This window comes from Poecilia reticulata, chromosome 7, assembly GCF_904066995.2.
Source record: "Poecilia reticulata chromosome 7, P_reticulata-male-v2, whole genome shotgun sequence".
Classification (NCBI taxonomy): domain Eukaryota; kingdom Metazoa; phylum Chordata; class Actinopteri; order Cyprinodontiformes; family Poeciliidae; genus Poecilia; species Poecilia reticulata.
Genome location: NC_088836.1, coordinates 22,342,560 through 22,355,291, shown reverse-complemented (window position 1 = coordinate 22,355,291; position 12,732 = coordinate 22,342,560). Strand labels below are relative to the sequence as shown.

At 37.4% G+C, this 12,732-nt stretch overlaps 2 protein-coding genes across 2 annotated transcripts in view; one reads left to right on the top strand and one right to left on the bottom strand.

The window, feature by feature from the left end:
• The window catches only part of nup210 (nucleoporin 210), a 32,886-nt gene extending 29,687 nt beyond the window's left edge, over positions 1–3,199 (bottom strand). Inside the window, exons 1-3 of the mRNA XM_008414091.3 lie at positions 2,582–3,199; positions 983–1,122; positions 137–268 (exon numbers count right to left, since the gene is read on the bottom strand). Of these exons, the coding sequence (XP_008412313.2) occupies positions 137–268; positions 983–1,122; positions 2,582–2,733 (424 nt within the window). The 5' untranslated portion in view covers positions 2,734–3,199. The remainder of the gene's footprint in view (positions 1–136; positions 269–982; positions 1,123–2,581) is intronic.
• Positions 3,200–10,238: 7,039 nt separating this feature from the next.
• The window catches only part of LOC103467577 (fibulin-2), a 30,483-nt gene continuing 27,989 nt past the window's right edge, over positions 10,239–12,732 (top strand). Inside the window, exon 1 of the mRNA XM_008414090.3 lies at positions 10,239–10,358. The gene's annotated coding sequence lies outside the window, so the exon portion shown is untranslated. The remainder of the gene's footprint in view (positions 10,359–12,732) is intronic.

Sequence of the window (12,732 nt, the reverse complement as noted above, 5' to 3'; positions counted from 1 at the left end):
TTATTATTGGAGAGCTGAGTTATTACAACATCTATTTTTTTGGGTCACACCTGCTCCAGGCAGGGTATTTACTTATTTAGAACCCCATTAGTCTTTAATTAGACAGCTGATCTACTGCAATAAGTCAGTGTGCCACCTTCTGAATCCAGTGCATGAATTTTGAGCGCCAGTGGAGAGTCTTCAAGATGCAGCTCTCTGGTGGTGGAGACAATCTGGATCTCACTGATGATGTCAACAATGGCGTCGCAGCGGAGCACCTGTCCAGAGACTGCCAATGGATGAGTAAGAAAAAGGGTTATAATAAAGGAATGACAAATATTTGTAAATGACTAACAGGAAGTTATCGCTCTGGGGCTTCCTTTAGGTGTTGGCAGGACTCTGGGTGCTTATCACTGTATTCAAATGTTGTGGCCATTTGAAACAGCTATAGGGGTTTCATGGGAGATAAAATATAGGGGTTTCATGGGAGATAAAATGTGTAAATATGATACAGATGGGTAATTGTATCCCACATTCAGACTTAGTTACTTTGATTTGTTTTATAGACTTGCTCACAGGGTGTGTGGCAGCAGATGGTATTACAGCAGCACAAGAGGAACAATAAAAAACAGGGGGAAAAAAATCTAATTCCTATTTAGTTGACTGAGTTCAACCTCTTTAATGCAAAAGACCGGGTACCATGGACAATTAGATGCTGAATAAACATTTCAATTACAACTACATGTGACTTTCTGATAAACTACAACGAGAGAAAAATTTGCTTGAACTACAAAACAGCTGCAGAGTTACTGGAAAAAATGTCCTTTAGGGTGAGGATATTTTCTCAAAATGCAGCTATTGTCAATTATTTTCGTAATTGTAATTGTCAACACAATTTTCAACATTTATTTTAACAACTTGGCAGTGTTAATGCCACCCAAAAGGGATCTAAACCTTGCTTTCTTTCATACATTGTGATTTAAAATGGCATTGTTGTACTTACCAACATCTTCAGCAAAAATGATGCTGGTCAGTCTGGTGGGCTGGGTGGACAGAGCCTGCAGGACAGCCTTCCGAGAGCAGCCTCTGTCAGCATCCTCTTCCACAGGCTGGATGCTTGCAACCTCAGGTCTAGTGGAAGACCTGGACAACAAACGCCACAAAAATACTGACTATACAGGTATCTGGATGTCACACTATTTCAATTTATAGCAACCATATGATGATCTGTATCCCTGGTGTCTGTTTAGAATGAGTAGTCTAAAACTAATCAACTAACAGCATGCACTTCATCAAATTTAGGAAAATTCAAACAAAAGTTAGGGACATGCTTTGATGCATGAATGAGGATAATATTGTAATCCCTTTGAATCTTTCAAAACTACTGATTTTCTTAAATACACAGTAGCTCATTTTCTAATGAGCTACTCCATAAGTTACTTACTTGATTAACAGGAAATTAAAAATTAGCGCATCTGCACATTTTAGGGACTGAATTTAAAGAAGTTTTGACCTTTAAAGAACTTCATGGTTAAAATCTAAGGCATGCATGAATTACATGACATGGGGAGTTATTTAATAGTCATTAATCATTAATAATTTAATAATTATGTCTGATTTTGCAAGACATAATTGCAAGACCCTTTGATTTTAATTCCCATTTCCTACATGGTTTTGATGTAAACATCTCAACGTGTTAACATATTTTAAATGACTTACTATTCCTATGAATTTATCTCGTCTGTCAGCCTTTACAACCAAGCTCCAAAGTTGAAGGGTATCACAGTTAAATACAAGGTGTTTGGTTTGCAGTTAAACTACTCTATAGTTAAACAAATAGTAACAGAAATGTCTGACATAAAGAACTGTAGTATAAAAAAAAAAATTATTAAATACATAATGAAATACCTGCTTATGATTTTAACATGTCGAATGAATTCAAAGTTTCTGCTCATTTCTACATTTAATTGTTCAATTATATACATATTTAGAAATATGTGTATAATTTTACTTACTAAAAGTACACATTACAATTGTGTTTTGAACTATCACACACATTTATTTGACAAATTATTTACGTGCTGAATTATGGCACTTCTGGTCCTCAGTACAAGGAATGAATGAATGAATTTTATATGAATAACAAAATTTAAGACATAAATAAATACAATTTTTTGACCTACACCTATGATAAAAAATCTAGATTTTAAAAAAAAAATATTTTATGACTTTTATAGTTCCTCCTAAAAACTTCTGAAGTAACCAAGAAAACGTCATCTGTCCATTTTTAGTTTAAATGCCATCAACAACCATTACTATTATAACATTTTATTTAGACAAGAGAAAATAGCTACGTAAAAAAAAAACAAAAACACAAGTCACATTTGACCCCCAGTGAAAACTGACAGAAGGGGACTTAATTCTGGGAAAAAAGATGCAATATTACCATGTTAAAACAATTTTTTTGATATTCAGTACAGCTGGACTCTTACAGCAAACCACTGTACTGTATATGTGGGTCCGTGTGACTTCTCTTGCTAGGTAATACAACACCTCCATGCCCCACAAAGCGGGCCCCCGTCAAGCCCTCAGTTTCACTCACCATTTGTAGCAGCCTTCAGTCGTTTCCAGTGTGAAGTTAATTTTTGTACTTCTCGCAAGTGGTAGCAAAACTTTGGGAATATTTAATTTCGACGAACCGTAGACCCGCGTGACGGTTATAAAAAATAACACAAAAAATTTTGCCAGACTCATTTCCGACTCCGGCGATTTATTATGAGCCAAGGGACGGGTCGAATGAATGGGATATTTACGAGCTTAACTTTCTTTGTCTCATCAAGTTTAGTATTTTAAACGTTAGGGTTGATATCGGAGCAGTATAACAGACGTTTCTGTGAGTTAGCATAGCCAGCAGTTTAGCTAATGCTAAACTGAACTAAACTCAAACGCACGCCGTCTTCCTGTCCTGTTTCACTTTGACACTTTAGTTACCACACATGATGATTATACAGATAACAGTGGCAAACTCCTCTGGCGCTGTTATTTGGCTCCGTCGTTGTCTTTATACTCGAAAATAAGTCAGAAATCAAGCGACTACAATTTGAAAATCGCTACAGCAGAATTACACAACCGGATAACAAACAACGGCGTAAAATCTGCGTGTTTTGTACAATACCCGCCATTAGCAATAATTGGACTTCCAGTGAGCATGCCGGGAGAGATGTGACGTCACTACATGAGCGGGTGGGTACGATATTTCTTAAAGGTACAGTCAGAAAAAGATTCGTTTTAGAAACAGAGAAAAAGGCACATTTGTGTATTGTGGTATGTATACACTTACACACACTCTCTCACACACACAAACACCTACAATTGTTTTGGTGCTGTTGTTGTGGGTAACCAAAAGCTAAACTGACGTGAAAATGAGCATTTCACGGTTATCTTCATAGTAGGGCTCCAGTGGTATAACAGGTGGTCGTGGCCCTGGGAGCTTCTGCTTCAAATACCTTTCTTTCGCAGTAATAAATGGGGTTTGCGTCAGGAGGGCATCTGGCATTAAACATCTACCAAGTGTGTGTGCACGCAGCTGTGGGGATGGGGAGACAGCTGCTATGGCAACTCCGTGGAGGGAGGAGACCAATAACAACATAGTAATAAAATTGCTTTGGCTGAGAATTGACAATTATTATCTGATGGTTTTAATGTTCTTCAAGTTAAGAAGCCATATTTTTTGTTGAAATCCGAAGCATCTGCAGAAAAAGGGCTTCTACTGCGTGCATTATTTATCCACAGTTATGGTGTGCGTAATGTTTACCAAGCTCAGACATAATAAACAGCAGAGCTAATTATTTTATCTTTAAATGGTTATCCTTCAGCAGCCATAATATTTTAGGATTCATTTTAAAATTCTTATGTTTGTTTTTAAATCACTGCATAATCTTTGTCCGGCTTACCTCTCTGAGCTTCTTCACCCCTACGTACCCCATCGGTCTGCCAGGTCCGCAGATCAGCTGCTCTTGGAGGTACCAAGATCCAGAAGGAAGCTCAGAGGGGACAGGGCTTTCTCAGTCATGGGTCCTAAGTTATGGAACGACTTGTCTTTGCAGGTCAGAGAGGCCCCTTCACTGACCACTTTTAAAGCTCTTCTTAAAACCCATCTATTTTACTTGGTTTTCAACTCCAACGGGATCTAGTTTTAAATTGTATGTTTGTTTGTTTTTAAACTGTAAGTTTTTATTTTTTTATTGTTATGTTGTGTTTTAATGTACAGCACTTTGTATCAGCCGTGGTTGTTTTAAAGTGCTTTATAAATAAAGTTGGTATGGTGTGGTATAAAGTTGAGCATCTAGAAATCACAGATAATTTTAATTGTTTGAGCTGCATAAGAGACAGTGAGGCAAAAATGTTTGGGAACCATGTGTATCCAATATGACAGCAATAAAAGGAGGCCTTTTTGATGGATACATACTTTTCATGACCCCGGATATTTGAACTTTCCATTCTTGTTATTCTGCTTCATGCAGCAAGACAAACTATTTTACACAAAAATCAATCTTAAGCTTAATAAGCTTATTTGTTCAAGTTGAAACTGTAAAGGCACCATCCATCCCCCCAATATCCTGCAGGGATAAGCAAATGTAGACAGTGAACGGACAGATGGATCAAGCTGAATTAAACTGAAATAATTTAGAGCAAATTGAACTGATTAGAATAGGACTGGATTCTTTTAACATCAATTAAATCAAATGTATCTAAATTTGATTCTGCTTTTAAATAGTAAATGCAACTCCAAGTGAATCATTATTTTCTAACAACAAAGTCTAAACCGATTATCGTTGTGTAGAACATCTTGTGTACTTATGTAAATAAGAAAACCCATACTCTTGTCTTAATTGTGCTGTTAGTTAAAATGTATTTTATTTTTGTCCTGCCATCAGTTCACCAAAGATACTAAAAAAGTAAGGTGTATTCTTGTATTGCTACATTTATGGTGTTCATATATCTACATTTGCATTAAATAAACAATATATATTAATAACAAATATGGCAATAAACCCACATTTGTTCAATAATTATAAAAATATCCAGTACTTTTATTTTTTTTCAGGTGCTATTCCCATACTACTTCATCTCGTTTTCATTATTTTTGTTTTTAATAGCAGTATTAACGGGGCTCTATTATGTATTTTCATAGTGTATAGTTTCAAGTAACTATGTTACCTTCAGTTATAAAAATGCTATATCAAACATAGCTCAAATAAATTTGACCTGTTGTTTCAGTACAATAGAAGATGTTAAATATTCAGTCATTCAATTCATTTTCTGCAGCTAATATATCCTCACCTTGGGTCACATTTCAGCAGCCTCACTGAGGTAGAATACACCATGGGCAGGTTGCCAGTTCATTACATAACCCGCAAAAATAAATGTACCTCTAAATCAGGCTTAAGAACTGAGCAGGATAGATGTCAAGATCATCTGGGAGCCACTTGTTTCTCCATTTATCTTCTTGATTCATTCTCACCTGACAGTTCTGATCTCTGGCCGTCAGTGAAGCACATGTAACAAGCAGCTTTTCACCCATAGGTGTCACTCACAGCCACCTATATCACATACAATCTGCAGCAGGAGGAAGGTCACGTTCACGTCACCAGTTCCATTCAAATAAAATAGGATTTGAAAAAAGAACATTGGCTTCCAACAAGAAAGACTGCATAAAACAAGTTTAATGTAGAGCAGAATAAAGAGAAAGATGTGGAACAATCCAAAATCATTTTCCCCCTCAGTCTGCCCTGAGAGCCTCCTCTGGCATTACAATTGGTTCTAACAGAAAACATGAATTTTTGACACAGTTCTAATTAAATTGGCAGCATTATTTCTTATCTATCCTCTTATCTGCTTTGAAGTTTCACAGCAGTGCTCCTCTTGGACTCAGCCTCCTTTACACACAAAGACAGTTGATTAGCAACTTGTTCTGAAGTGCTTTTCCATAATGCTGTTTTATGCCAAAGGTGACATATTGTTTGAGTCAGAGCATGTTAACAATAAAAGCCCATCACCGATTGGTGTTCCGTTCCAATTGGCTGACTTAAATACCAGTCATGTAGACACACCTACAGCAATCTAAGTGTGATGTAGTTGATGCTCTCTTCACACATCGGAAATATCTTTTCAAGCAGTTTTAGGAATTGGATGTGTCACAACAATGATTGTAGGTACTGAAACCAGAGAAGAAAATCCTGCTTTCATTTATTTTCACTGCAAGCTTCAGCTCTGCATTAATTTTCACCTTTGTACCCTTTCCACAAGCAGCTAACATGCAATTTAAGCAAGAAGTGGATGATGTAATGTCTGTTAACATGAAAAACAATGTCTCAATGTTTGACTCTAAAGCTGGGACATTAAGGTTCAGTTCTAGAAAATGCAAGACGAAACATGTTCCAAGAAAAATGAGTGTGAAGATCTTGAGATTTTGGATAGATTTCTGTGGAATTCCTGCCAGGAGTGACCAATTTAAAAGAGGAAGTTCTCAAATGATTGAGTAATATTTTCTTAGAATTATCAGTTCTTTCAGATTTAGGGGAGGAAAGTGACTCATTGTTGAATATTTCTAAAGTATTATTTGTCAGTGGCTGACCTTTTAGTTTCACTTTGCTCTTTAGTGTTATAGTTTCAACCAACCTGAAGCTGTTAGACATTTTTGGGGGCTTTCTCTGATGCTCCAGGCAACCATATGTGGCACAAATATTTTTTCCGCATCCTGAGTCACTGCATCTGCTTTGGTATCCTGTCTTGTGTCTCTTCATCTGGCATACATCAGCATTCACATTCTTCCTGCAGGACAGTTTTTCTGGCCACCATATTCTCCCCGTCCCAGACAAGTGCAGACGGCCACTGCTCTTACTTCACCATTTACACAATGGCAATGTGTTCAGCTGCGACTCTGCTTTCAGCAGTAATGTAATAATCTTAAGAAGGGTCACTAATTCAAATAGTTTGGAAAGTACCCAGCTTAAACATTCTCTGGGTGTGAGGCACAGGAAAGAACTGCTGTAAGTAGGCATAATAAGAGGTGCTACTATCCCGTGAAATCAGCATTTGCCTGTGGGAGCTATTATGTGTGTTCTAAGAAATATGAAAGAGGGCATGAAAGTGAGACTAGCTCAAATTATTACGTTTGTGCATTTCTTTGATAAGATATCCAAAGGGCCCCAACCTCTCCATTTCCTCTACTGGGTGAGATTTTTATGAAAAAGACTGAAAGGAGAGGATCTCCTTATGAAAGTTTCTCCCAACAAGCAAAACCATTTTTTCCCCCTTATGAATGAAAATGGTGCACAAAAGGCAGAGTGAAAAAGGTCAAGTTGTGCAAGGCTTGCTTATCAAACTGCGGTGAAAAAGTATGCCCTCCTTATAGATTGTTTTTTGACAATGTGTCAGATCATTAAACTAATTTAGCTAAGGAATGAGTACATGCATTCTGCAGGTTTCTTTCTTTTGCCGAACCTAACTTCAGTTTCACTTTCCACAAATCAAGAGATAACTGCGATTAAGTAGGTAAAGTCATTTTACCATCAACAGAATGACAGAGCCATTTTTCACACTTGGAGACGATATCGTAAAAATAGTGAATGGCCTGCATTTATAACGCGCTTTATCAAGTCAGAAAACTCCCATCAACCTGAACACACCATCTTCATCGAGAGACACCGTGGTGGTAGCATCATGCTGTGGCAATGCTTTTCTTTGTGAAGAAAGTTGGAGAGTTGATAGGAAGGGAGAGCTAGGAATGGTTTAGGTCAAAGGTTATTACTGTATTACACTGACTCAACCAATGTTCAGGCCTAAAGCACACCTTAACATACTTTGTTGAATATTTATCTCAGTAATGGAGCAGACCTTTGTAAATAATAGTCAAGGCAGTGTCGGGTGGCCCTTTCCAGCACAGTTTTCCATTCACCAAACCCCTGAAAAGTCTTTATGAGGTGCAGGTGGGGAGTCGCTTTCACCACGTTACATTTGGGTCTTAATTTCCCTTGGTGCAGCCTCCCATGGTGCTTTGGTATTCTGTCTCTCTTGGTTTCCTTTAAAAACTTCCTCCCTCTCTTCAGCTCCCTTGTGTTATATGGACCCACAGCAGAGCAACGAAGGGAAAATACTTCTCCTTTTAGAAGGTTTACAACATTTACTGGCAATCAGCCACATGTGAGGTTTGTTCCTTGAAAACCCTGATGAAAAAGGTCATCTGGCTGATGGTGTTTGTAAGTACTTATTACAGGGATTCTGGTACAAATCTTAAACTTTATCTTTATGATTAGATTAAGGACGTTTCCTGGCGCTGTGCAGGCCTGGATGAGTCAGTCTTGTCTTACAGTGGAGCACATCACACATTACTCCGGTGAAAAACACAATCCAATCCACCTGTTTAAACAAAGAAAGAGGAGCAGAACTTTGTATTACACAGTGGACAGATAACATAAATGGCTGCTGAATTAGAAGACCCACATAAACAATGATGTCACATTCACTTTTATTGAAACCTTGCTGAACAATATAACATCATCTAAGGAGCTGCTGAAATGGACAGACTTAACTTTGTTTCAAGAAAAAATAATAAACATAGATTATTACATTTTGCATTTAATGAAACACACACATTAAGTGTAATTAGGAGATAGGGGAGAAGTCAGTGGGTTTTAGCTGTTATAATTGGAGCAAGGCTCTATTCAAATGTGCATGAATGAGAAATTACAACAGTTTGAGGTGCAATTAGCTCTGCCACATCAGTGTGTGTCAATGTGGATTATCTCACACACTGAGAGTCCTTACAGCACTGGGTGCTTTTAGTCCCAGAAGTGTCATTAGGGTCAATGAGTGTGGGGTGGAGAAGAAGACTCACCATTTGGTCCCTGCCTCCAACCACAAGGACAGCCTCACGTGTTCTGAATGGTGATTTATTTTCATGTAGATACTGATGACAGAGTGGAATTTAGATTGGAAACATGCTGTTGTTGAAAAGGCACACGGGGTAATTAATTTCTGAAGCGATCATTGCCAAGACATTCCAGGGTGTTTCAACAGATTAATAATGGCAGGTGGTCATGCAAAACGTAGGTTATGCAATCAATGTCAGGCATGCAGTATGAACACTTTTTAAAGTCACTCCAGAAATAAATTATCCATCTATCTGTCTATTTATGAATGAATGGATATTTGTGTAAATTGGCTTCATACCGGACATAGTGAACAGACAGTATCATGAGCATATTCCTTGCTAGTGCACGGAACATAGCAGACAGATGAGGGATAAAATTGTGGAGCTGTTGCACTGGACACAGCAGTTGAAGAAAACCAATAATAGGGGCTTTGACTCATCTCCGTCATTGATCATCCAAGGGAGACCCCCAAGACAAAGAGGCCACTGGCCCCATATGTTACTCTTTGAGGCTTCCTGATTATTCTGCTCAGCCAGGGAAGAAGAGCTTTGTCATCATATGTTCTCACAAGTGGCTCAATGACCCTTTAAGATCAAGTCAGAAGAAAGATCACAGACAGCAGGCTTCACTTATCATGAGTAGCTTTATGGCATCTGGAGACAAAACCAGAGTCTTAAACTGATTGGGCAGCTTTTACGGGCAATGAAAACCTGCCCTTAAAGCTCTATCATAGTCATTTCACTAATTGTTGTCGTGTTTTTTATATCTCTGTAAAAAAATACTGATACTAGCTGCAATGCTAACAACAGGGGAGGCCACTTCTGAACTGACTGTGAACTCTGAGAGGTTACAATCAGTCTGCACTGGATAATATCTCCCTATGGTTCCATCAAACTGAGCATCTCTTCTCAATGTCCACAGTGAATTCAGCATCCATAAACAGAATAAATGCTTCATTGTTTTTATATATATATATATATATATTTAAATTAAAAAAACCGTTTTCTTTATAAAGCTAAATTGCTCTTTCAATTTCATAATTTTTCCACATATGATCCCAGAAAAAGACCGCCTAAATTCTTTATAGGCTATTCAATATGCAATGAAACGGCTATAAATTGATTTGATCGTTGAATTCGCGCTATCTTCTCACAGATAAGGTAACAATAAACCTGCGAATCAAACTGAGGAGACGTTCCCCATTTTTCACTGTCACACCTTCATGGAATCATTTGTTGCGTCTCGGAAAAACTTCTGAGCCTACAAAGAGAGGCAGAGGAAAAAAAAAACAAACAAGTTAAGAAAGTTTCTCTAAATTGTCCTTCGCCCCGCCCTCCGCGAGAGGAGAGGCGCTCCCAGCCTCCGGAGTCAGATTTGGGACATAAACTTTACGCACAGGTTTAACTCAGAAGCACCACTGCACCGAAGAATCAGAGAGACGAGGTAAGCAGCGAATATAACAACTATGAATGTCAAAGAGCATCATACAGTCCGTATTTTGATGTCCATATAACGAGGGGCTAGAGTTGCTTGGTTTTAACGGGTGCGCTAGTTCATGGATAATGAGAGCGCCGGAGCAGTCTGAGTGAATTGATGTCATCTGGTCTTCATATATTGAAACCACCTCCAAGCTTGGAAACTGAAATTAACCGCAGTGTGTTTCACGTACAAAGGAGAGAAAAAGTTCCCTTTTCATAATCTGTCACATATATGAGCATGGACCTTTTTGCGTGTACTGTATGGATTGCGCTGAAACAGTGTTTTGTGTTGACGTATGTCACAGGATAAAGGTCATTTTTGCAGCCTGTTTGAATTTCTTTCTTGAACATCAGCAACCCAAAATGTTTTTTTTTTCTCTTTTGGTTCTAGCACAAAAAGACACTTTTAGATTCTCTGTGTGAGTTAAATGCTGAAACTCTGTTAGATTTCCTCATGTGTCCTTTTGCTCTGGCATGTTTTCTGTCACTCATTTAGAACACTGCAGCCACACGGTTAGCGGTTGGACTTTGTTTTTAAAGCTGAGGTCAGTACTGTTGGAATAGAGGCTTAGAGCAGGAGGATCTGGTAAAATGATTTTGTACCTTCTGCACAAAGACGTCATTGATTCTTTAATTTAAATGAATGCTGCAGTGCATTTTATACAGTTGTGTGGCAAAAATATCTAAGAATAGAAGTGATAATGCACTTTAATTGAATGACTTTCAAATATATTTATGGCATATTTAAATTTGAAGTCATTTGAAAAATTGCTTTTTGATTTAATACTAACTGACGTACAAGAACTGTGCTTCACAACAAAATAGCAAAAGTTAATGTTGCTTTTATTTTTCTGCTTATGTTAAAACTGATCAACTGCCTTTATAGCCACTGTACAGTTACAGAAATTAATTTAATCTAGAGATTTGGTCAGATGTGCTTCCCCAGTTGCATTTTATTGAACCACTGGTAAAGTTGTGCAAAAAGCCAAAAAGTGGAAGATGATTTCTATTACAGTAAAATAAACTCCCTCTGAAATTATCATATTTCTGTATTTCATATTAAGAACAAAATTGCTGGTGCAATGTTAATAGCTCCTATAGTAACTCCTATAAAAGTAACTAGAGCATTTCTCACATAAAAAAATGATAGAGCTCACCTATAGGAAACAGCAGCAGAGAATAGCTTTTTGGAGTCATCAAGTATCTAAGAACAATTAAATGAGCTCTAAATGCCAACTCTTAGATTTTCAGGAATGTAAGGCAAAACTCTTTTATGTCCTATGATTACAAAAGAAAACTTGTGGAGTTTGCTGGACACTGCTGTGATGTTAACTCATAGTTTGAGCAACAACTCCTTCAGCTGGGTCTTTAGTGAATGTGTGAAAAAGTACATAATCATCTCTGTTAAGTAAGGTGTAGGAGCTGTAGAGCTGTGGGTCTGTCTATTTTTTCTGTAGGCTTTAATACACTTTTGAAATGCAATTTCAAGAAAAAAACAATTTACTTTGGCAGAAAAACTGAAAAAAGAGTCAGCAGTGGGTCTTTCGTAAATATAATAATCCAAAACATATGGACTAACGTACATAGAATCAGTTCACCACACTCAAAATAACTTTCTTCTATGCCGATGTCAGTCCTCTGACTTAAATCCTTACCTCCTGTTTGATGAGTTGTAGAGAAGAAAGCTTTTGAAAGGATCCGTTACCCTGGAAGAGAAATTGTGCAAAGAGGGATGGGCAGCAATCCATCTTTTTGTAAGATTTAACCTTACAAAATGTTATAGGAGAAGAAGAAGGGTAAACACAGACGTGCCAAGATTTAGTTTTAAACAAATGTTTTCTTATTGTTGGATTTTCCTACATGTCCAATCCATTCAGCAGCATACAACTGCTGAAATCGAAGGCTAGATTTTCTGGATTTCGGAGCAAAATATACATTTACTTGAACACTTCCAGTTTATTATAAAGAAAATCTGTTAACATAACTTTTTACACATTGTTTCCAAAGGTGTCAATAACAATTGTCAATACAGCTGTTTACTGTTAATTGAAAACAACATTCTCAATATATTTGTCAGAAGCTATTACATTTCAGTTTTTAACACAGCTGTATGAAGCCGGGTTATTTATTCCCATTACAAAATATAACATACTTTATTTTTATGAAGCAGAGTATGATGGAGAGGTTTTGTCATTTATCATCCATTTGTCATTCTTGTTGGTAAGGTAAGGTAATTTTATTTATATAGCACATTTTCAGCAGCAATGCAATTCAAAGTGCTTGTTGGGTCATTACTGTACTTTTTCCTTGGGTAAACTATACCACCAGCCAAATTTCCA